The sequence below is a fragment of the Hylaeus anthracinus genome, unplaced genomic scaffold (genome assembly GCF_026225885.1).
Source record: "Hylaeus anthracinus isolate JK02 unplaced genomic scaffold, UHH_iyHylAnth1.0_haploid 3, whole genome shotgun sequence".
NCBI classification, from domain to species: Eukaryota; Metazoa; Arthropoda; class Insecta; order Hymenoptera; family Colletidae; genus Hylaeus; species Hylaeus anthracinus.
The window spans coordinates 15,324,037-15,350,002 of record NW_026535284.1 but is presented as its reverse complement, the minus strand read 5'-3'; the positions used below and the strand labels follow the sequence as shown (position 1 = coordinate 15,350,002).

The window sequence follows — 25,966 nt, the reverse complement described above, 5'->3', positions numbered from 1 at the left end:
ACGAATATCGTTTTCGATTCCGCGATTCGATCGTAATTATTTCATCGTTTCGTTAAAAACATCAAGACTAGAGCTTCCATCGTAAATCGATTTATTTACATTGCTGTAATAACATTTTAAAGCATAGTTTTATATCGCTTTTAATTCACTTACAAGCTCACAATTAGTATATATATATATATACGTGATAGGTATCTTTGAATCGAAACGAAAAGTTTGCGACTATCGACGGTATTCAACGATTTCTTTTGTTCGCGTTTAGCGCACAATTAATCGTACGGTACGCGTGTATGAAATGAAAGTATCATAGAAACACAGTGAATCCCGTTTAACGTGTCATAGCCGTTGAGGAATTCATCGAGGCTCGCTACGGGCGATGGCGAGGGTAACTACGCGACTTTTACTTGGACATAGTATTTTGGTGCCTCGTAAATAGGATTCACTGTAAATGTAGGCGTGGTATCTACGCGTATAGTTTCTTCGCGAAACCTACCGGCGCGTGACACATTGCAAACTGATCGTTACCGTAAATGCACTCTTTATTAGACACGATAGGTCAAGTATCGTTCAATCGGTACGACGATTAGACGGTAGTTGCTCGTGAAAATGATCAACTTAGTCAACTATCCTTAACGCGTTAACTATCGTGCGAGACATTGGTACAAATTCACACCGTCGCTTTAAATACCTTACGAACTAAGAGAAAAAACGCCTCCTAATAATCAAGTACAAGTTTTGTTTAACATTCGATCGGTTTCCTTACAGGATACCTCGAAAAATCCTTTTCTCCTCTCTCTCTCTCTCTCTCTCTCTCTCTCTCTCTCTCTCTCTCTCTCTCTCTCTCTCTCTCTCTCTCTCTCTCTCTTTTTAACGAGGTTTCGTGCGATCCTTAACAACGAACATCTATACGTACAAACCTACACAATTCTACTACTAAGTGCATGATCGTGTACAAACACGTTTCATTTCTTTCAAAAAAAAAAAAAAAAGTACGCGTACGTATTATCTGCTACAGTGGAAACGGGTTGCCTAAACTTTACGAATTTATCGCGTACAATTATCGAAGCGAAATCAATGGAAAAAAAAGAAAAAAAAAGAATAAACGTACAGAATCGTCCAACCTTTGACCGACATAAATTTTCGATGTAGAGATGGAAATGCACGCGATCGAAAAAAAAAATCGAACTTTTAGAATTTTTCCGATTCGCCGCACCTGCCACAGTTCGAACGTATCTTCGCGAAACGCTACAGCGTAGCTCGTTTACCTCCTAGACGTAATTATTTATTAGACGTTTCATAGATATTTATTTATTTATTGGGGATAGATACAGCAACGTACACGTATGACTTATAATATAAGATACTCAAACAATGTCGATCATTGGAATCGAACCAATCGTTACAAAGCGACACACAACGGACAACAATTTGCAAAAGTTCGATTTTTATCGATCGATTGCCATCGTAAACGATCACGAAAGAGAGCTTCGAAACTCGTGCGAAAGCTTGCGTCGCCGAATATAATTTCGCCGCCGTTTCCAAAATCTTCGTATACGGTTAAATATCGTTCTGGTTCGCACGAGTTTTCCGATCAAAGATATTTACTCGCTACACTTGGACACGATAAATTACTTAGCGATAACAACGTATGTATACTTTTACGGTGGCGTAACGCAGCGGAGTCGAAAACCAAGAACCGGAGCTTCGACGCGTTTCGTTGCCCCGTCTCGTTGGGATAACGCCGCTTATGGTTTCCACCGGTCCTAACGCGACTTTCGGCTCTATTAATCGCGACAAAAAGAAGATTCGTGCGAATAGAGGCTACGCGCCGATTCGATGCAAAACGGGGGTGGGGTTGCCACGGATAGAAAAATAGTATTCTACGAGAAATCAACGGTTAGCTGTGGCGTAGTTATTCAAAGTTCCCGAACTGTGTCGATCGAACATATTTGTATTCCCGTCGTTCCGGATCGGTCGATCAACGAAGATATCGTTTTCGTTTAATTTCGTACACAAAGACAATGTTTACACGAAGCCACCGGCGAAAGGAACAAAAACTATTGGTTCTCTTATAGTCTCTCATACGCGTTCAACTGTGGTAAACATCTGGAAAGTCAATATACAGTATATGTAAACTGCAAAACTAGATAGTTGTGTGTAAGGCACTGTCTATGCGCTCCATCGAAGCAGCTATGTTCATCTTGGATCGCAAAGAAAAATCGAGCACGCGAATAACGGGCGTGTAAACAGAGTCAGTGTAACATTCGAACTTTCTCTATGGACGATTTTACGCGTTTCGTCTTGAATCTCGTACAATAGCGCTCGACTATACGCGAAGAATATCCAAGAATCGACCTATCTTTCTAATGGGATAATACACACGTCGAGATGGAATCGAAAATATAACAGTTTTTCATTTGTATTGGTAATGAAAGTTCGATGAAATCTTCCGCAGACGTCGTCTCGAGCTGAAGAACGTAAACAGCGACGGGAACGATCCTTTCGCATCTAACCAGGGTAGATCTTTGCGTACAGTCGAGCGCTACTACATACACTGCGTGCATTTTTACACGAGTGCAGCGTCCGTCACGCAACATTTGGCCACGATTCGTTTCGTTCGTGTCCAAAGATCTCGTAAGACGCTGCAACTCGCGCGTCGACCAGTGATCGGCAAAATTTCTACTCCATCGAATCGTTGCTCGGCTAACCACGAATTTTCACTTCGAAATTCGAACTTCCGTTTACCGATCAACGAGTAGATAAAAGCTTGCTAAACCCTGGCATCGACTTGGATGCACGATTCGAGTTTATCGTCGCCTCGGAACACTGTAATTCTATTGATATGGATATCTCGTGCTTCGTATACGCTATTATTTCTCACCTAACGAATAGGTATCAGTTTTGTTTGCACGCGATCCGCGACTGTAATTATTATCGTTCCGGTGATATTTCTCGCGAACGCCAACAGTCGTCGCGGAGATCCTAACGGTGACGATCAGACGCGTAACAGAGATCCACGGAATAATCGATTCGCGTATCGGTACCAGTTACGAGTACGACAAAAAGCGATTAAACGACTCAGCGACCGCCTAAAGCACTGTACAGTAATGACTAGAATCCTTACAGAGTTGAAGACGCTTTATCGCTTAATAACGTTACATATCGACGACTAAACGCGTGTCTCTCAACGCGTCGACGCTGGCGTTCGGTGTCTGCACCCTACGCCGGCGTCAACGCGTCAACTAGCGATGGGATCGAGCTTTACGTTAATCACTTTCATCGATGGGCTATTTCGAAGTCAACAGAATGAATTATTTTTTTTTTCTCTTTTTTTGTTTTGTGAAAAATATATCACCCGTTCAAAGTCAACGGTTGAGAGCGTAGAAATGCTTCCGTGGCTCATTGTACATTTTCAAGTCTTGCAGCTATTTCTAGAGCTCGAGTAAAGCAAAATCTCGATCGTTCGATCCCAAAGCCTGGAAGTACACGCGCGTAATAACGGAGGTATGTGTGCTGGATCACGGAATGAGAATGAAATTAAACGACATTGTTGTTTTTTCTCCGGGGGGGGGGGGAGGAAAATAAATCTCCGGTTCGATTAACGGATTTCGTGCGTTTCGAGTCCTCGCTGGAGTAACACAGCGTTGGACGTCACGAAACTGAGATCGGTAAACGATAAGTAAACTAAGTCACATGTTACTGTCCTCGAACATGCTGTATTACGGTTCAACGTTCGATTAATACTAGAGATTACCTGGCGCATACTTTAATACTTTACGCACGAAACGCGCGTTATCTCGCGACGAGCCGCTCGTTACGAAAGTCTTTTCGACGATCGAGTCAGATTCGTGGGCGTGTAGACTTGAGTGGGCATCCGGCGCCGCGCTTTTATTAGAATTTCGGATAGCGTGTCGCGACAACAAAAAAATCGGCACGATGAACTTCACCTTGATTCGAGTCTTTCGTTTTACCTAGAAACGTGCGAGCCCGCTCGACCGGGTCCCCGAGACGCGAACTTTCAGGAGTAACGGTAGCAACTTCGTCCGAACCGGTACGAACTCGGTCGAACGAATTACGATCGATACGAGTCGGTGGCCGATGCTCGTCACGGGCTTGCACATCTCTAATTCCTTCCAATCGTACCTGTCGCAGTACCATCGTGTACCTTCTGTCAACGTCGAGGGCTTAGGAACATAGAACTGATAACGCAGGAACACAATACTCGCAGCACTTTCGCAACGATCGGCTCAAGTATCGAACGACAATGCATCGACGATTAAGTAGATCTACGATGGTTCAGCGACGCGTTCCATGGTACGCGCGAAACCTCCTACTTTTCGCCGAACGAAAAAAAAAAAAAAGAGAGAAAAAAAAGGCTTTGACAACTCGTCGAGGTAGCGCTAATTGCGTACGAAGGAAAAGTAAAGAAAAAAAAAAAGAACAAAAAGGAAATAGAGAAAATGAACGTTCGACGTAACGGAAGGAGGTCGAAAAGAATAAGAACGTCGAAGGAAAAAAAGAGTGTCCCGACTCGAATGGTTCAACTAGAGAAGAAGAACATAGAGAGAACCAGGGCGGAGCGAGAAGCAATGTTTCTCGGCGTATCGAAACTGAAATCTACGAGTCCAATTCTTCCTTCGAGCTGCGCTGCTTCTGGATATTTTTTCGCAAATGTATCTTTTTTGGCAAGTGTATGTTATGTTTCAAACGCATGTGACGCCGCAGGTCGGTTCTACGACTGAGAGTGGTGTTACATAGGATGCAGGTTGTCTGGTTGCGATGCATTTCAAGGTGCTGGGTCAGCGAAGCAAGGTGCTTGTATACGCTTCCGCAGAGACTGCACGAAAAACGCCCTGGACCCTGAACCACCACATGACCAGTTGTAGCGCCAACATGCTCCCGATTGTCTCCCACCCCCCCTGCAACACATTAACAGCCACGTCACCCGCCGAATCCTCATTCATTGTTTTCTAATCAATTACATTCAATCAGATAGGGGGGGGACAGTAACACGCAACACAGACTAAACCGTACGTTGTTCCACCTGTGCTGGATACCTGTGTACCGCCTGCTACCGTCGCTTGCCACCACACGGATCCTCGCCAGCGACGGGACTGATACCAAATAGCTAGCGTATCCTTTCGACAACCACCCCGAAAAACCACCTTTCTTTCTCTCATCGAGACTCGATCGCCTCGACATTTTCGATATACCGTATCAGTCCCACCGCTAATCCTCGGCTGTTCGCGAAGCTGGATCGCGCCGAGACGATTGTTCCGGTCACTGTAAAATGTCTCGATTTCTCGTCTATCGATCTTTCAACGGAATCTCCATCTGCGATCCGGCTTGGCGAGCGATCCCCCTTCGGAACGCTAAACACGTTCCGACATGTTCCCCCGATTATACTGACTTTGTCGTGAAACAGCTTGCATCGGTTTCGTATTTTTCACACGGTGATGCACGTTGTGATGCTATTAGCGTGTGAAAATCGAACAGAAAAGAGAGACGTGGCAGTGAGAAGCGTGAAGATGTTGAAGCGTAATTGATTAACATGACGCAACGGGAACCGCTGAAAGTAACCCAATTATACCATGTTCGGAACAGGACCGCTACCTTTGCGAGCGAATCTTTTCGGACGCGTAAATGCCGCGGCGGAGCCTACGTTCACGTCGTTTTGGGAGAAGATTGTTTGCGTGGGAATTGCGCAGGCAACGACGACAGAGCGCGTCTGTTCCGGTGGCGTCTCGTAACGTGGCTAAGTGCTCGTTTGGTATGCGATACTTACTCATCGACACCGACATTAAAACCTAACACGAGCGGCAACGGTATCAAAATTTTGACGAGACGCTCTTTATTTAAGAAAAAGGACTCGCTTGAATTCAGATTTTGAAACTTTATTCACACACAATTTTTTTTTTTGTTTTTTTTTGTTTTTTTTTTATCGTTTTACTTACATCGTTAACTCGCATAAGCCAAACATAAGATTATGTAATGATATATTATAATATTTTTATGTATATATATATATATATGGATTTATATATTTATATATATATATATATTTATATATATATATACTTTTTATGTATAGATAGTTCTTATTTTTATAAATAATCAAAGAAAGAAATATCAATTCTTCTAAAGTAATAATTGGCAATCTTGTACTTATTTGTATTGTGGCTTCTGAGGAATGTGCACATTCGTTTCCTTTAAATTAAATATATGCCTACCATACACAAGTGTAAATAAACGTGTATACATATCTATGGTATTTCCGCGTTCCTATCAGAACTTAACTTACACCGCAACGTAAGGTAACATAAGTAAAAAAAAAGAAAGAAAGAAAGAAGAAAAAAAATAATAATGAAAAGAATTATAATCAACGTACAACGGAATATAAATATAAATATAAATATATATATATATGTATATATATATATATGTATCGCACTACTAAAACACTGATTCGTGCCACTAACAAAATATGTTCTGCTAATTTCGATAAAAATCGTCGAAATTAGGGTAATAATTATTAGAATTAAACACGTGCAAGTTGTGCCACGTAAATTATAACAAGCACGAAACATATCGCATGCGATCGCAAATTTTAACGCAAGCATCGTTAATCTGCGAACAGAACGTCCGCTCCTTCGCGCGAACGGAAAAAAACGTTAACGTCGACTGCCACTTGGACTCGTTCACGAATTCCATTCGAAAGTCGTATCTATCGTATTCCGCAACAATGTTGAAGATCGTAAACTAGCTTCGATTTTGTACTTCGTCGCGTCGCAATCAAGTTCCGCGTGCAATGTGTTTTTCTCAACGTTGATCGCGCTCGATCGACAACGTTCGTTAGACTTTGGCATAAAGCGAAGATTGCTGTCGACGTAAGATAAAAAGACGGCAAAAAAAAAAAAAAGAAGAACGCGAACAAGAGATCATATCGCAGGTGAATCGTTTGCCTTATCGTCGAACAGTAGCCTCTTTGTAATTGCACAGGAAAGGAAAAGACTTGACTCGAGTCGGGATGAAGGCTCGTCCCGACTAGAGTGGTTCTTCGGATTAAGATTAAATAATAATTACAGCGTAAAGGTGAATCTAAATTAGATCCCAACTAAAACATAAACAAAAGAAGAAACAAACAAACAATAAGCCCAACAAAAATGAAGAAAAGAAAGAAAGGTAACGTAAATATAATAAATCGGAACGAAAGACGTTCAACTTTCGCATCCTTCTATCAGGGATATACATACGAACGAAAAATAAAGTTCTACGCGTATCGTACAGATATGTGTATCGCGAATTTGGCAAGTCTCCGAGCTTAACACTAAAAATACACGAGTATGTTTAATATCATGAACCTATATATGGCCAAAATAGCCTGGGAGACGACGCGAGTAGCCTCCGAGACGCACAAATGAGCAACTCTGAAACGCCAATGGCTGTCGAAAGGGAACAGTCTGGCCGTAAAACGTCGAATAAGAATAAAATGGCACGAGGCTTTGGTACGAGGCTGTACACATGGTGCGCAAAAGTCGTCGCAAGCACGCGACGGGCTTTCGTACTTGTTGGCGCAAGTTTCGTAAAAATGGAGCATCCTTCGCGATGTCACGCGTCCGAAGGTACGTATCGAAAGCTAATAATGCCATAAACTGCCAATGATTCGCGTGATTTCCGATAACGAACGAAACTTTACCACGCGAATACGCGACGTCCGATGCCCTCGAGGAAAGTTCTACGATCCTTGGCAACGCTTTTAAAACGTAAGACGGTCGTCTAGGTGCGCAGGCGGTGGTACGGTGAAAATTGCCGTCGGATCCGGAGGCTTTCGTCGAGGCGCGAGATTTGCGAAAAATTGATCGAATCGGATCGAAACGATTTAACTAAAAAGACATCGAGAAGCCTCGAAAAACGATTAAGCGATTCTGTTCAGTCTCACCGTCGATTCACGGTTATTCTCGTGGGTCGATCGCACGAAGAAAGATGCACATTCCTCCTTAACGCTATTAAGTACCGAACTCATTTGACTAGATAAAATAATTTGCTTTTTTTCTTCTTCTTCTTCTTCTTCTTCTTCTTCTTCTTTCCCCTCTGCGTATGTCTTTGGTTACAAAAGAAACGTTTACGTAGATGTTCCGCGTGGTTGCGCACGCGACCTCTTTCTCGTCATCTTCTTTCGCTTCTACATCGTCTTCATCTTCCTCTTTGTTATATGCATATACACATATACATTAAATGTACGCACACATACACGTATGTGTACAAAATGACTAGGGCGTAAAGTGTTAAAGACAGGCATCTTTAATATAGGTATCCCGTCGACGACTAGAGTGGAATAGGTTGTTACGACAAAAACGCTGCCCGTGTTATTTGCACGAATAACAAATTAAAGGCGACGCTTCCGACGCTTGCGTTCGGAAAAAATTCATTTCCCGCCCCAGGGCAGCCTTCGGGGTCTGGGCCAAAGGTGGCCAGGAACGCAGACTATACGTTACGCGAACGTAGCTTTCTTTGGTTTTTCTTAGGTTTCTAAAAATTCGGTATTTCCTACGATATTTCTTTTTTTACTACGCGATTATAATGGTTGCGCGCGATGGCACGATTCGTTGTTTCAACGAACGACTTTCGACGCGACTTTTCAACGACGAGAGAACGTAGACGATGTCGTTTACGGTGTAAAGCTACTAAGAGCACCCCGTTTCACGTGACCACAGAAGTAACGTGCACACGTGAAATCGGGATTTTATGCACTTTAAACACGTGACGTTATCTCACGCGATACCGATACACGTGCTCTTCGGCTGGCGCTCCTCGTTCCACGTGCGCTTAAACTTCACCGTACCATTCGACGCTTTTATTTCCACGTGCTTGGTCGTTCGAGTTCAACACGTTCACGCCGGCTTGCATCACGGATGGGTCAATCGTGTCTCTGGTCCATGGGGCGGCTTGCATCACCGGTGGACCAAGAACGCCTTAGTGAAATCGACCGCCGCCCCACGGCGCAGACACTGAAAAACCGCGTCGGCGTCGACGTGTTAAAGGTGCATCCTTTAAAAAATTTCAAATGAATAAAATTGTTCCACTTCTTTTTCTCTTTTTTTTTTTTCTCTCCATACGTTTTCGTATTTTTTCCTATTCAAGTCCCGTTAAAAATTCTACTTGTCGGACACGAGGAAACAAAAGCGTCGAAACGCAATCGATCGATTTTAAACGGCCGTGAAATAAAAAGCACAGCCATTTGTTCACGTGTTCTGCGATGATTTTCGCACACGTGCCACGCGTACGCGTGTACTTGGATACACGTAACACGATCGTAAGCTCTGAGAAACAACCTAACCGATAGGCACGTATGCCTATGCACGCAGGATGTCTCGGCGATCGTAGCCGCAGCCAACAAACAGACGATTCTTCGTGCAAATATAATTCGACACTGAATCGAAATTTTTTTTTTTTGGACATTATCAACAAAAATTCGATCAAAGATTTGAACGATTGAAAAAATAGATCGACAGAGCCAGTATCTCCGAAGCAATTGTGTTATAGCAGAAACAGAGGCCCAAAAAGTTATTACTCTACATTCTCAACGTATCTTGTACGCAGAATCACCTCTTACTTGGTCGTGCCGCTGCAGGACACCCTGTACGATCCTCGAGGAAGAATCACCGGTTGTGGTTTGACTCGCGCGAACAATAAATAAATGATACGTATACGTACGGAAAAGTAGTACGTATCGATCTAAGGATAAAACAATTTCGGATCGTTATCTATCGACAACGATCTATTCCGGCGAACGTTGATGCGGAACGAGGGATTGCGGTGACGGGTGAGAATAGGTGGGAAGGTTCGCGAAAGGATCGTGTTCTCCGTCGTCTATCCTCTCGTACGTCGACGGGCTTCTACGTTCGACAAAGGCATACTCGCACTAAGGAATAGGACTAGAAGTGATTCGTTCGACGCTGCTCTCCCTAATGCGTATAGTCGTGTAGGTGGCGTTGGACTCGATTCCGTGGTTGGGACTTGCGGCGTTACGCGCCGCGGAGGAGGCGGATATGGGCGTCGCGACGGAGGCGTCGCTGACGGCGCCAGTGACAGCGGTGACAACGGGGACACCGGAAACGACCGGGGCGGCGTTCGTCGCGGTTGCGTTGGCGGCTCCTGCTGCTACGGCGGCGGCGTTCGCGACTGCGGCTGCGGCGGCGGCGGCAGTCGTCCCGACGCCCAGCCAGCCGTGCCGATTTTTTAAATGTCGCTTCATGTGGGTCGTGCGGCTCAGCACTTTGTGACACACTGGACATTGCGTCGTTCCTTTGTGCATGTTCATGTGTTTGTACATCGAGTCCCGATTCCAAAACGTTTTACCGCAGAGTTTGCACGAATGCGACGGCTGTTCGATGACCACCGTACGAGGATCTAAATCAGATACAAACACGTTCATGTGGTAGTGCGTGCGCCCGAGCCCGATGCCGATCCGGTATTATCGTATCGTTGTTCTCTACCCTCCTTGCCTCGCATTTCTCGATCGTCATCGTTCTACGGTGCGTACTCTATTTTTTTTTTTATTTCGCGATCGAAACGAAAACCACCAGCTGCGTCGAGAAACTAACGAGACTTGTTCCTAACTGACTACTTACTCCTTGTTCGATACTTGTTCGATCAGAAAAACGATCTTCAAAGTCACGCGTCTTGAAGCTATCGAAGCTTCCCGCGCAAACGTTTAGTCTCGTTAATTTACCGACGCGCCACGTATGGTCGATCGATAAACGTTGCAACGCACGCAATTATTTTGTTTTATCAATTTTTTTTCTTTTTTTTTCTTTTTTTTTTTTTTGGTTCCCTCGTTACTTCGATCTCTTTCTTTTTCACGTTCGCTATCTACTTTACACTCTCACTCGCTCACTACTACGTCTCCTCCGATCTATCAGCGATACGAGGAGATGCACGGTAAAATAAGGTAGCACACACGAACGAGTAGTACAAAGGAAGAGCAACCACGAGGTGATAAACACGCAATTTTGTATAAAAAAAAAAAAAAAAATTAAAAAAAAATAAAAATAAAAATAAAAAGAAACTCTTGTAGCGATCATCATGCTATCGTGAACTGTGGATACAACGTTCGAACGACGACAAAACAACGTATTTACATGTACAGAAAAAAAAAAAAAAAAAAGAAATGTTCAATAACTCATGCAGAAGAACATCAGATGTCCTATTTTTATAGAGGCGTGTGTTCGATCGGTTGCAGTCGGAGATGCAATTGGGTATCACACATCAAAGCGTCCTGTAATTACGGTGATGACGCGTTTTACCTTTCTACTTTATGGTACAAGAAGAGGTTGCGTTCTCTGCGTATCGTGCGACGCTACGTCAAACGTTTTGTCGTGTGCAGTGAACCGACAATCATGTATTCCTTTTGCTGAGTGCGCGCGTATTCGTTCATATGCGAGCGTGGGTGTGCGGCACGAACAGTTCTTGAAACGATAACCTCGGATCATCGCGAGTCGCGTTATCGTCTCTCTACGGCTAACCGTTCTTCGACGAAAAAACACAAAACATTTTCTACGTTGTTTTTATTATCAGCTTTGCGGAAATACAAATGAAAAAAATGAAGGATATTCGTGAATGCTCGGAATCGTCGATACGACGACATTTCGCTAAAGACGATCCTCCCCCTTTATTGTTTCGCTCTGCTCATGCCCCGAATTGATAAACTCCCGGTCTCGGGAAGGAAACGTGCGCGATATGTATTTCTCTCAACCGACCTCGGGACCACGAAAGCGTGCCGATCTCGTTGCCCTGAGATGCGAGTGCGAATTGGGCCGTGACGGGGCGCAGAGGAATCCTTTCCTTTTTTTTTTTTTGCGACATTGACAGAATTGCGAAATTCGCAGAATTTGACAAAAATTCTAGTCGCTACTTGAAAAGTTCGTCTAAAGTACTTGTATCCACTCGGGAGTATCCTACGGTCGCGTTCGAAGCGAAGTAAAAACGAGTTACGCGTAAAAAAATTCAGTCTGTCGATGAAGGAACGTTACAGTAATATTTAAAAAAAAAAATCATACCGAGAGAGAGTCCGCGCAATTCGTATGCTACGCTACAGCCGTTATACACACGCTATGTACACGTTCAACGACAAACCGCGGATTACATTCTGTACAGAGTCCTACTATTGGTGGAATGATGCACGCGTATATTATACGTACACAGGCTGTCCCAGAATTAGTGTCAGAGCCGGAAATGGAGAGAGCTGAGACGATCCCGAAGCACAATTTCCTTTGCAAAAACGTCGAATGGTGCTTCGTTCTTGAATTATTAACGAAAAAGTGAAACCCGACGGTCCGATAATTCGAAAACCAACCACCATCCGATATTCCTGCGAAGGAAAATACGCTTCAGAATCGTCTCAGCTACCCATCGTTTCTGCTTCTTGCACTAATTCCAGGACACCCTGTACAGGTTCTACGCGAAAAATCGTGGAGACCGATCGAAAGCAACAGGTGAATCCAAGTAATTCACCTCGGGACGCAGCGATCGGTTTTTCCTCGAGCAGAGGCTGAGAGCGTTTCAACTATTAGCGGAATCTCAGCCTTGCGATTCGTGGTCGTTGACCGAACGATATTTTAACTATAACTATTCATCCTTTTAAGATCTCGCGTTACTTGACACCGTGTACGTTGTGCAAGTGACAACGCATCGTGTACTTTCGAGTGAAAATCGCCTGACAGATGGGACATATCGTGTCGCCCCTGTGAATGCTACGATGATGAGCTAAGGAGTCGCCCCGGTTGTAAGTGCGGCCGCAGACGTCGCAAACCCAGCGACCGTTTTCGTCGTGGAGAGGCTTAGACCTACGTCTCATCCCGTACCCAAGGCTCGGCTGTTGCACCTGTTGAGGCTGCTGCTGCTGCTGCTGCTGCTGTGGTTGTGGTTGGTGTTGTTGCTGTTGATGACGAAGCTGTTGTTGTTGGCGTTGCAGGTGTTCTTGTTGCTCGTGAAGCTGTTGATGATGATTCCCAATAGGCGTGTCGTGCTTTGGTTCTGCGCACACAATCCAAAGTGTTCCCATACACACAGACAGCCTCATACTTATGTGATATAGGTTCGTCGTTTCTTATGGCTCGTGTCCCGAACAACGAGATTCTGGTTTCCGTCGGCATTGCAACGTTGCTTGTCATTTCTAGCGTGTCTACTGTATCGTGGCGGACTTTGCGTTCGTTTCGCGATGCTCGAAGTCGCGCACAGTGGCCTAGACTCGATTCCTAGCGCGAGACGAACCTCGTCCCCGATGTTAAACGCTACATTCAGCGAAAGGTAGCATCTTCCTATAAGAACCGGAAGACGTATTCTACTCTAGATGTAACGACGTAGATACGGAGGGTTGGATGATCTAAAACGTTCGGACTTCGCTTAAAGGCGAGAAATTTAGAGAGAGAGATATATATATATATATAAACGAGATATCGATGATAGTTCTGGCGAAAGAAGCCCAACATCTCGTAGTTCTCATCGAGTAACGACTTGTCCAGAGGTGTAGACAACACCCTTGACGACGACGATTTCGAGTACAAGCTCCATCCGATGATTCAAGCGCGCGAGTTAATTGTCAGACGAGGAGAAATAAAGATTCAGCTCCTGGATCGAACGAAATAAATAAAGGGTTCGGTGATTGCTTCGCGGTGGAAACCGATTCTAGCCCACTGTCGCGAGTCGTCTCTCGTTGTCGGTGCAGAAGGAGCAGGAGGGATGATCACAGGACGATCGCGACGAGGCAAGACGATTCTTCGCGAGAACGTGATTCGTGTCGGGTGTGTGTGAGATTGTTTCTACATCTTGCTGTCGTGATGTCTCTGTGTTAAACACGCGTAGCCACTGCGAGCGAAATTCCCACATAGTAACAGTTCCCCGCAAGCACGTTCAATGAAGCCTTCCAACCAAAAGGGGGTGGGGGGGGGGGGGGGGAAGAGAGGATTTTTCACGAGAAACACGGGAACGGCAAAGAAGCTCGCGGTTATATCGAAATTCGTACAAGGTTCTTCGATATAGAACGCGCGAGTGAAACAAAAACGACGCATCTTTTTCGGAGAGTTTTATTTAAAACTTCCAAACAGTAATTCAAAATATCGAGTATGTCTTTCGAGACTATCGTCCCTTGTAGCAAATCGTATACAAACATCCTGTAATAGTGTAAAACTTTAATTATAAATAGATACGACGTGTTTAAAACGTGTAAACATAAAACTAAACGAACATATATAGCGCATCGCACCAGCAATAGTCGCATTCCTGTCAACTGTATACACGAGGCCGACGTTCGCCTAAATATCTTTCGTTATTCCTAATCGTTTACGGGATAAAAAAAAAAATAAAAAAAAAAAAAAAATACGTGCAATCGCCTCGAAGCAAAACTGTGAAATGAATTTGAAGGAAAAAAAAAAAAATAAAAAATAAAATAAAATAAAGGAAAGCTACGAACGATCGATACGTAATCTTATTTTACAAAGGCACGAGTAAAAGGTATTCTTTCGTTCGATTCTTTGATACGCTTACTTCCTATGTACGTGTCTTTCTGAGGAACTTTACGTTTTTACGCGTCGTCTATCGTCGATGGCACCTTTCTACATAGGTTCGAGTCTTGTGGCATCAGTCTATTTAACGTGAACAGGAAACGAGGCTTACTTCGATCGTATCGAATAACAACGTGTCCAGCGAGTATTTTCATCAATTTTCGTGAAAGTCTGTCGAATCCATTCGCAGGCTTAATTAACGTAAAACGTAAACGCTGATAATAACTAAGGAGAAATAGATAGTACGCGCGAGAGTACGAAACATTCCGAAAAATCGCTGGTTTGTCGAACGATATAAAAAGCTCGATACCGACACGACGTCGAGCGAAAACGGTTACGTGTAAAACGAACGCGAAGCAACGTTTAGGCCGCGAACCGCCGTTCTACGCGCTATCACTTTTGAAAGTTCAACTTCGCGTCGACACTGAACGTGCACTTGTGGATGCGCATCAGATGCGCCTTCATGTCGTAACTTCGACTGAAGATGCGCTGACAAATCGGACACCTGGTCTGCCCCGTATGCAAGTCCTTGTGCAGTGTCAACGACATGGGATGCTTGAAACCCTTCCAACAAATTCTACAGCGAAACAACAATTCAGTGTCCGTGGACTGACCGTAGTCATCGTCCGAGACGAGGTCCGCGGTTGCAGGACCGCCGCTACCACCCCCGCCCCCTGCGGTATCTCCTGCTCGTTCTACAAATAAACACAAACACACAAGATCACCTCTATATTAACCACTAACACACTACTCCCGTGTGCAAACATCACAGATATCGCCTTCTTCCCGCGACACGATATCTTTCACCCGCGCGCTTGTCGCTCGCCGTTGCGAAATTGCTCTCGCCGGTATCGTCGAAAGCTAACGATCCTTTTTTTTTGGTCGTCTAAGTGCCTATCGCGAGCAGCAGAGCTGGACGAAGTAACAAGTTACGGGTAACGAACGTAAGACGTACAACTTTCGATTGATTCGTTAGAAATTGCAGTCTGAATCGAATCGTGCAATCGAACTATGTTTCGCGTTCGACAGACTTTTCGAGTAATCGTTGTTCCGTCAATAGCCTTGGCCGATCGCGTCGGTTTTCACGGTTTTCCAACCGGCACGATTTCGCGAACGATCGACAAGCGCCACTACCGAACGTCGATTCATCGTCGATCGCGTTTGGATTCCTTCCGCGACTCTTGGCATAAACGTTTGTGTATGTCGTGCGTAGAAAGCGCAAGCTGAGTAGAATAAGTCCGGTCAGATCAGACAGAGAGACAGAGGGTATGTACGAACACGACACCACTGAAAGGAGATCCAAGCTCGCCAAGTTCCCAGGCTGCCGAGATACATCGATTCTTCGTTTATATTCTACAGGGTGTTAACAGAAATGTACAACCTGGATCGATTCGTCGCACCGATACCAGTCAGAAATTCACACGTGTTCAGGGGACACGTCTGATTTACGTTGACGCGACGAATCGATATCGAACGAGGTCGGCCAATTTTTGTTCGCAACCTGTACGCCGATCTGTTAGTAACTCTCAAAGGATCGTTCTCGCAACATGGGTTTCGGGAAAGGTAAGCTCTCGGCAATTACAATCGGTTCGGTTCGGTTCGGTTCCTTTTATTACAAGCTTCGTAATTAGTTGACAAGTTCATTGCGAAGGCGTTCATCGAGTCAAATTTATCTTACAACGTTTCACGGTGCTTTCGCGACCTGACCCAACGCGTTTAGGAGTGTACTGGGAAGAAAAAAGAACAGGCTGGACGGCATTTTATCCCATCGAGATCTAGACTTATCCATTCGTGGATCGTACAAACCGTAAGAGCGATCGATTTCGAAAAAGCTACGCTATCGGAGAGTCTCGATCGACCTTCATGGTATCGTTAAGCCTGCAGGAATGTGTGTCAGTCTATGAGTGTTTTCGTATCGAAAGCACGATATACGCGATAACGTCCATTTTCCCGTCGCTCGTCAACACTTGCTGTCCATTTAACGCGTCCACGCCGGCGTGTACCACCGGTGGCTCACACTCGCGCGTCTATCAGATAGCGTGTACCATTGCGCCGCCCCATGGCGAGAAACAAAAGTAACAGCGTGAACGTGTCAAACAGCGCTCCTAGGGCTCGAACGAGTGACGGAAAAAAGTGACGTTACCCTATTCAGAGCTCGACGAGATCTCCACTTTTCGCCAGTTTTTCGGCAACGACCTGCCTCAGGGCCGTACCACCGTCACCGGTATCTCCCGAACAACCTGTTACTCCGGAATTCCCCTTTAAAATATGTTCGCAAGGTCCCGGCGAAGTGACACGGTCCCTCGAACAGCTTCTAGACCGAAAAAACGGCCGAAAACTGCCCGATATTGCCGTGCTCCGTCCTGTATCGTTGCTCGACCTACGATTAAGTCCACGAGATACACGCAAATACAGGAAGCGTTCGTTTGACTCGATATAACATTAGCGAACTTAAATTCTACGAGATCTTCGGAGCGTTACAACGACAACAACAACGATAAAGTACGCAAGATTCCGCTGAGACGATTGTTTTCGTAATTCGCGGCTGTGACGCCGGGTAACGGGATCCGATTGTTTTTGTCCGCGTTCGCGTAAATCTAGGGGAATACTTTTCGTCCAGTACTCCGTGGAATATCACGACGGTCGACGTACCAAGATACAAATAAAAAAAAAAAAGAAAAAAAATACACGATAAATGCACGATCGAGGAAACGACGTCAACGGATACATAAAACTGATATACGCGCGTCTTGTAAATAAAAAAGAAGGACGAAACGGATATCACTACCCGGTCGAAGGTACCAAGTATTTGTATCCAAGTACTTCCGGCAGTGAGACGTAAGACACATTACCGTATAAAAAAAAAAAAAAAAAAAAAAAAGAATATTCGATAACGAGTTAACCTCGTCGCAGTCTTATGTATAAGAGTCGATCGGGATTAAGTTAAATAACCATCTCTTTACATTACCCTAGGGACGTGCGTGCACGGTAGAACTGTCGAAAGCGACATAATCACCGAGTATGAAGCTTACAGTAGAACCTCCGTTACGCGAACGTTCTGTTACATTAACCGTGTACTTCCTATTACGATACTGTATGTACATAAACGCGATTAGCATGGATATAAAATTAGGTTCGTAAGGGTGCGACAAAATGGGAATCGAGCGGAAATGAGATAAACGAAGTCGTCGTTGTAAGCGTAACAGAGTGGTACTCGTTGAGTCGTTTTATTTCTCCGATCCCAACACTTTTCTTCCCAATCGGTTCACGTAACGGAGGTTCCGCTGTATACGAATGGTTCCGAGAAGTATCGTCATTATTTCAGTTAATCTAACCTAACCGACAATTTACAATTAACACGTGTTATAAATAAAAACTAAAATTCGCGTCTATGATTAAGTTACAAAAATAAGCCAGCGGATGCGACGACGCTCCGCGACGAGAGTACGATGCACGATTCGAGGGATGTTACCTCGACCCTCGTTATCTCAAAGAAAGCGATCACCGTCCTCGAACGACGTGGGAATAACACGATTAACGAACGATGCAAATAACGAACGTCTAACATTCGAGACGAATGATTTCACCATGCCGTACACCCCGAGGTATCAGACGACAACGGTGTTTTAATCGACACGCATTGGGAGAACGTTTATCGCAACTCTTCCATCGCATCTCGATCGAATGATCATTGTTTCCTGATTCCCTGCCGCGGTGTAGTCGATATAAAAACTTTGAATATCCAACAAGTGCCAGAAATGGCGATTTTTCGACACTGTTTAATTTACAAAATGTATCGTTCAGAGAAACGATCAGAGATCCCTGCCTACCCGCTTCGACGAAGAACAAGCAACGTGAGATCACTGTACGAAGGGAAACTCTGCGAGCAAGTATGCGAAAGCAGGCTGGCAAATCTAGGGCTCTTTCAGACGAGATACAGTAAAGTCTCCTTAAATGCACTCGGGACTGAACTTGTGCGTTTCTCGTAGAGTTCGTGTATTCTCTGACGTTTGCCGACGAGCTTCGACCGTACAGTAGAAGGACGGCGAATAAAGAAGAGGACGGAGCGAAAACACCGAGACACCTCCGAACGAGTTCGTGTAAACGCTAACGTAAATAGGACCCGCGCGGATTCCGCCGTGTCTGACCTACGCGGCTTATACTACTCGGCGGTCGAACTCCCGGACCCCACGATACGTGTACCCTCAGTAATGGAGATGATTTCTGTGCATTTAAGGAGGCATTATTCTATCCCGCTCGGCAGTCAACGCAGTATTCTTCTTTCGCTTTTCACGAATAATTTTACCATCCATCGGATGAAAGACTCTCTTTCTCTCTCCTCACCTGAAAGAGTCCTCACACGCGATCGCGCAAGAGAATGATCAATAGAATCGTCGTAATTGTCCGTATCGATCGCTTGAAAGACACCGTAAGGTATACCCTTCCCCCGTCCCCTATCCCCAATTCTCGCTCTCCCTCCCCCTCACTGTCTTTTGTTTTCCATTGTCCGTTTCGCGTTGTTCTATCTCGTGTCGCGAACATGATAAAAAAAAAAAAAACAAAAGGAACACAAACAAAAAAAAAAATAAGAAATAGAAAAATCGTCAAAGCACAGGGGGAGACACGTTGTTAATTAGTTGAGTAGCGAGATTAACTCGGAGCAGCCGGAGGGGGCGAGTTGGTGCTATGGGGGCGGGATGTGCGGGATGGCGCGCATTTTGTGAAAATCGACGAAACATGGCCAGCGGCACAAACAGGCATTGCAGGGCCAACATTTGAAGCGCGTCTGCCTGAGCTTTCCACGTGATGTGACCATTCCGCGCTGCTTGCAGTGTACACATACTTTTCCGTGGCCGTTTGCTTTGCTGAGGCTATGCGGCTGACCAGATACGTACGTAATCCCTCCTGGAGAAAACACATTGGCCAAACACTTCGGTTAGTCAGTTCTTAAGTATATCTGCACATGCAGGCAACCATTAGTAAACAAATGTTCGTTTTTTTTTTTGTTTTTTTTTTTGTTTTTTGTTTTTTGTTTTTTTTAAACGACCAATCCCAGCACCAACAAATCCCGTAGCCGTGAAAGCCAGAGTCTAGAAGTATCAGCAATACCAATATACCCACGATATGTTGTTGTTGTTGTTGTTGTTGTTTTTTCGTACGTACATATATGTATATATATATATATATATAGATATAGATATGTACATATACAGAGAGTGGACAAAATAACGTGAACACCTGTGAAATACGCTATACCGTTTTATTGTCACGGAGTCGAGCCACGGATCCTTCTCGGATTCGATCCGTATTCCGTTCTTCTCTCTTCCGCGTACTCCCGGAGGTATCGAAAGGAAGCATTCGCTTCTCGCTACGTTCTCCAAAATTGCCAGAGACGATTCCACGATATCTAGATCTTCCCATCGTTAATTCATCGTCGTTGTCTTGAGAGATGGCTGGTTCGTCGAGGCTTGTAGAGCGTACACTTTGTGGTCCAGAATGGTCGAGTACTCGTTGCCAGTGATACGACCATTCGAATAGTTTAAAGCAGACAGAAGGTATTCATACAATTTTGCCTAGTCCCTGTATATATGTATATATACATATATATACATATACATATATATATATATACATATTATATAACATATATATATATATATTATATAACATATATATATATATATATATGCGTGTGTTTAGATGGAAATATATAGCATTGCCAGGTGCTAGCCGAATCTCTCGATCATTGTTCTCTTTCCTCTCATTCCGTTTTCTCTTTCGGCGTGTCGCGTTTCCGCGAACCTTTTTCCGTTCCGCCTCCCTTCGGTCTCTCCCTCTCTCTCTCTCTCTCTCCCCCCTCCCGCCCATTTTCTTTAGCGTTTCGTATTATTATTACGGTTACTAGTACATTCGATGTTTCGTTGCGTCGAAACGCAGCCTGGCAACTAGGACCGAAACCGATTGTCCTCGATGAATCGCCTTCACTCCCTTTCTCGGTTCATCGAGACGGTTCTTTGCTTCTGTGTCTCTGCTGGATCGTCTCGAAACCATTCCTCCTATCACTTTAGTTCCGGGGCACGTGTACGTTTCTACTCTGTCGTATATTCCAATTCGTTCCGTCGCGTCGCTTCGAAAGAGCAACGAGCGAAACACCGTGACTCGTTGGATCGACGAAACACACGACGATCGAGGTCGGTGTAACGTATCGTCGACGAACGATCGCGCCGTACGTCGATCGACCGACGATCGCGTCGCCCTAACAGGAAATTCCACGATTCGTTCTTATGTTATCGTCAATTTGCTGGCGGACGTTGGATCGGCGTACGGTTTACAATTTTTTTACGTCGCTCCGCGATGAGAATTACAACCTTTACAGCGAGCAAAACAGTGTAATTCCAGGCGCGCGCACACACACAAACACTCGTAATTACCGAGGGATCCGATATCGATCCGAACGGTCGTTCTCTCACGCGTCAACGACGCGCGTACCAGAGTTGGCCAGCAACTGATTACATTCTGATTACCTTCGTCGTTGATTGCTGAAAGTAATCGCGATAATCGGGATCATTAATCGAATAATCATCACCGAGCGTAATCAGAAAATACGAACCGCGTGAGTTGCACTCACTGGCCGTCAATGGGTAATTCGTAAACGTTCCATGGAAGATTGATTTGGTCTCAGCTAGAATTTCGATACTTCATGGAACACTGTTCGCGACAGCAGTCTTGTTTCATTCTTCGAATGCACTTGTTCGTCGAATCTCGTTAAAAAGTGCAGTCTCGCGATTAATGATTGACGAGCTAATCGCGCCCAATGACTTCGTTCGCTCCGATTACCAGCGATAACCATTGATCATGATCACTGATTACTTGGCGATCACAGTCGTTAATCACTCCCTTGATTACACGGTAATCATCGATCAGATTAGATCTCGCCCCAACACTGGTACAGACATGGATTACATGTGCCTTTTAAACTGTTATTTACATCGTTGTTTAGTGCTCGACTTACAGTATTTAATTGTTATCGCATAAAGATTGAACGCGAAAGTCTCGTTTCGATACCACGACCGTCGCACGCAAACGCGTTAAGCGCTCGAATAAAACGCAAGCATTTTTACTCGATAACTCGCTCGACGACTCGGATAAATTCATGCCCCTGTCTCAATCGACGAATACGGAGAACATATTCTGCTTACCTACCTGTCGAGATCGTCTTCTAGAGACACCAAGCGTATTTCGGATCGGGTCGCGTTAAACAGTTTACAGCTTACAACAAAAATCGTGACGCGAGCAATCGTAACCCTCTATTCCATCCGTTGCGCGTTACTTCGCTTTCCGAAGTATACAACAAAATTGGTCGAATCGTTAAACGCGAAACAACAGCCCCTTTGTCCCACTCTAATTATACATACGTAACACAGAATAAACGAAACAAAGTATTTGCTGCGTGTCCCTTCGTAACGCAACATAACGCGCAAACGCTGTAGAATTTCCTGGTTTCCATTGTGTCCCCGATCGAGCACGTTACGCAATAGAGGGTTAACTTGGAACGTAGGTTGAACAAATTCCGTGTCCATCGGGAAGAATTACCGTAACGTTCAGGAAAACGTGTTGCCACGATCTCTATCGGGTTCTAAAGGCATGTGTATGTATCGATTCGACCTAAATATCGGATTCCCACGCACCCATATTGATTTTTCAACTATACGATGCACAACGAAAAGAGAGGATAAGTAATGAGATATTAAAAGTGTGGAAGAAGATCGTTTACATGCCACTATTACCAGCACCATCACCGTTGCTACTTCAAAATTAGTCGTTCTGCAAGGCTACGGAATTTTCTTTACAAACAAGTCGTTACTAGTTTGCAAGTTAATCTTAAGTACCAATTTGTCAGCCTTGCGCGTCGTCGTTTAAATCGACGATCAGGAAAAGGCGAAGCGCGTCATTTCGTTTTGGAAATCTCTCGTTCGTGGTCCTCGATGAAATCGTGATACGCGTCGCGGTTTCGATCGCGTGTATGCGTAGCGCCGACGACGCTCGAATATATAAATATAACGTGGAATATCGTTTTGAATCGAATATCGTTTTGAATCGAACAGCGTTTGGAAACCTCTTAATCGGACGTCAGAAAACCAACGAGTAATCCAAATTCTACGTTCCATCCATCGATGCGCTCATAGTATATTTGCGTTACAACATAACAACGGAATTCCCAGTGATTTTTTAAGATTAACTTTGCATGCAAGTAAACTCGGGCACGTGTGAGCACTTGCCACACACGAGCGCGCCAGTGTCCTGTACAGTTCTACGATACAAAGAAATTACCTCGTACCAGCATTGAAAGGTATTTTAGTGTATACAGAAAAAAATATGCTTACAGTTAGTGCGCATAAGGAATATAGCGGTGGCTTTGTTCGAGTTATTAAAGGAATGTTGATGATTGTCGGCACACATACACCACTTGGCAATGCTTGCTAGTATCTACAGTTCAACCTACACCCGAGTGCCTATATACCATACATTTATATCCAAAAAACCATGCACTCTGTATGCTATAGTACAGTTAAACGATTAATAGAAATAAAGTAACTTTCTGTGTAACAGTAGGAAATGCATTTCTCCGAAATACACCAAAGACGCTTACGTCAATGTTTTGCCACGTGATCGTTTTATTACGCGAATTTTAACGTTTTCGCAAAAAGAGATTTGAAAAAATATACATGTACCAAAATGAAACGGACGAATTATTGTACCCTGGACCTAAGGTCCGGTGAAACCTAATATAATTGAACCTGAGAGATTGAATCGATTCGATTTATTTGCAAAGTTTTCCATTTTTTTTTTTCTATTTACTCGCGAACAGCCGAGTCCACGGAATATAAATGAATATTTTTTTTTTTTTTTTTTTTTTTTTTAACTGTAAAAACGCTATCGATGCCTCTAACATTGTCAAAGTCTCGCAAACAAAAATTTGTGTGTGTGAGAATAGTACAAAGCCGTATACGCTACTGAATTTTCGTCTAAATTTTTATTGTTAGAAATTCACGCAACTGTATCTTCGAATCAAGTAAAGAAATTCATTCCCGTCCTACTCTGCGTAATTTTGTCATCAAACCTCAATACAAATAATCTGACGTTAATCAAAGTTATGTATAAAACTATGTTCGAAAGTTGTTTTGTATCCACGTGAAGGCAATACTTTGAATAGAAAATGTTTGTGGCTCGGTGGAAAACAAAAAATAACACGATATTATCGCAACATGTTCATCTATCGATAAACTTTAACGTGCGCGATACGTAGATACAAAACTTGAAAACCATTTGCAATGCCATTTCTTTCGCTTGGGAAGCATGTATCAGATTTTGAAAACTTCCAAAGTCGGCGATCGAGCAAGAGCTCTAAGAGCGGGGACAACAAAAATTTCTTACTATTTTCGTAAACTGTAAAAGACATGGCAAAGCATCGAGTCTTGTATTATAGAAACATAAGATGAATACTAATTAAGAATCACTTACCCTGCACTGCTTCTTGCGTTAGCCTTTCCCCGGATGTACTAGGTTTCGAAATCAAGTGTCCTAATTGAAACACGAAAATGTACGATGTATCTACCGATATATTTAAATAGATATCGTAATATTATCGAAATATTAATCGTCATCGAATACGTTGTTGAGGATCTTACCAACATCTGACGATTGGTGTTTGGGATCCAAATTATCCGAAGTAGACTGACTACTTGAATAAAACGTTTGGCTGATGTCGGGCTTCTGGTCATTGTCCGGAGTATTCGACGACGTATCTTCTATAGCAATTTTATTTAACGAACTGTCCCCTAAACTTTGTTCCTCGTAACTACAGCTACTTCCATCTTGTTCTAAATATTCAGGCATTTCCAATTTCAAGTTCGGCATAAGAGGGATTATTTCGACGGGATCCGAGCTAGTCGTTGTCTGATTTTCCGTGGTTTTGTTCTCAGAATCTTTTGCAGACAAGGCGTTACTTACAGCCTTATCTGCGTTTGTACTTGTATTTTCTCTACATTTTCGTCTTTTAGTCGGTGGTATATCCGGTTGTAACTCGACGGCATGGTAAGGCATCGGCGAAGAAGGTGACTTGTTTCTCTTCTTCTCTGCTGTTTTACTAGAAGCATTTTTAAGTTGAATTTCAGGCTCGTTGGGAATTTCTAGGTCATCCTGGAACATAATTTGAAATGTAATCGAAACTTGTCGCGCGTTACATCGACGAAAATGCGATCTACTCCAATTTTAATCGTACCTCGGCTAAGCTATCGTTATCTTTTCCTGTGCCATCCGTAAGTCCTTGAACTGCTAGTAGTTCGGCAGTTGTTAAGAAACTGGCCAGTTGCTCCTGAACAACGTTTACTTCACCTTGGTACATAAAGTCAACTAATGCCGCCAAATCGTCGAATTTTACATTACGAAATATTATAACAGGATGCTGACACGGATTTTCCTGTGATGAAGCGAATAGTACAAAAAATTTATTTTCAATATACAGATTTATACAGAGTCGATAATGTTACTTAATCTTTTGCTTAAATTTACCTTAAATAGATCCCTGAAGTATGTACTACAAGCCGATAAGAGCATTTTGTGTGCTCTTATTCTCTTTCCCTCGCAACTCAAAGTCACATCGACCAGATCTTCCTCTGTCCTCAACGTGTCAAAAGCGCAAGTAATGTGCTTTAAATAATTATTCCATCTGAGAGAAAACTGTTGACTCGAACCCATGCTGCTTTTCTAAAATAATACATCACTTTTGTTTAAATGCTCCGAAAGTTAAGAACACAGCTCTGCTTGCTACGAATATAAGGAACTAAAAAGAGATAGTATATCGTTCAATTTGACGTATTTAATAGACTTGAACGATATTTTACCGTATTTGCAATTAATGCGCTCCCAAAGTAATAACGTGAGTAAGGTCAAAAAATTGATGGCCCTTGATACGTAGCACGATTAAAGTTGTCGGCAGCGGTTGTACAGTGGTAGCCGTCGATCTGGTTTAATTGTTATAAGAACGTTGAAGTGGCGTTAACGCGTTAGTCCTAATACGTTACGCGAAAAATAAAAACTGTAAACAGTAAAACGGAATAGAATTTCATGGCACTGTGGAAGGTTTCACGGGTTCCGCATGTAGATGAAAAGTGGCGTCGATCTACCAAACGATTTCAATGTTATGTAATTGCATCGCGCCAAACGATCCTTGTACGCGTTGTACGACTTTTCACAGAATCCTCTGTCACTTTAGAAGCCACACTTCCCGATTAAATGACAGCTGGTAGCCATTTTCCTTCAGGAAAACGCGTAAGATGCGCGAAAAGAACTCCACTTCCTATAGAAGCCACGCGCGATGCGTGGGACGTCGCAATACATGCGTG

At 43.8% G+C, this 25,966-nt stretch overlaps 1 protein-coding gene across 4 annotated transcripts; it reads right to left on the bottom strand.

The window, feature by feature from the left end:
• Nucleotides 1-979: 979 nt before the first annotated feature.
• Nucleotides 980-25,966, bottom strand: LOC128893619 (broad-complex core protein isoforms 1/2/3/4/5-like). 4 transcript variants are annotated; one of them, XM_054154718.1, is made up of 6 exons: nucleotides 25,466-25,964; nucleotides 25,134-25,328; nucleotides 24,844-25,041; nucleotides 24,251-24,761; nucleotides 24,084-24,143; nucleotides 980-4,919 (listed from the first exon to the last, which is right to left on the bottom strand). In XM_054154718.1, the coding sequence occupies exons 2-6, from the start codon at nucleotides 25,317-25,319 to the stop codon at nucleotides 4,618-4,620; spliced, it is 1,257 nt and encodes a 418-aa protein (XP_054010693.1). In that variant the 5' UTR covers nucleotides 25,320-25,328; nucleotides 25,466-25,964; the 3' UTR covers nucleotides 980-4,617. The 4 variants fall into 4 exon arrangements, with proteins under 4 accessions (XP_054010693.1, XP_054010690.1, XP_054010691.1 ...); XM_054154715.1 differs by lacking the exon at nucleotides 980-4,919 and adding an exon at nucleotides 8,065-10,410 and having other exon boundaries at nucleotides 25,466-25,966; XM_054154716.1 differs by lacking the exon at nucleotides 980-4,919 and adding an exon at nucleotides 10,632-13,035 and having other exon boundaries at nucleotides 25,466-25,965.

Excerpts from the sequence above, each read along its gene's own strand:
- LOC128893619 (XM_054154715.1), bottom strand. The coding sequence starts at position 25,319 with ATGGGTTCGAGTCAACAGTTTTCTCTCAGATGGAATAATTATTTAAAG. Across the intron at positions 24,762-24,843 it reads ATAACGATAGCTTAGCCGAG|GATGACCTAGAAATTCCCAA; the intron begins GTACGATTAAAA and ends ATTATGTTCCAG. Across the intron at positions 10,411-24,083 it reads AACGCAAGAAGCAGTGCAGG|ATCCTCGTACGGTGGTCATC; the intron begins GTAAGTGATTCT and ends TATCTGATTTAG.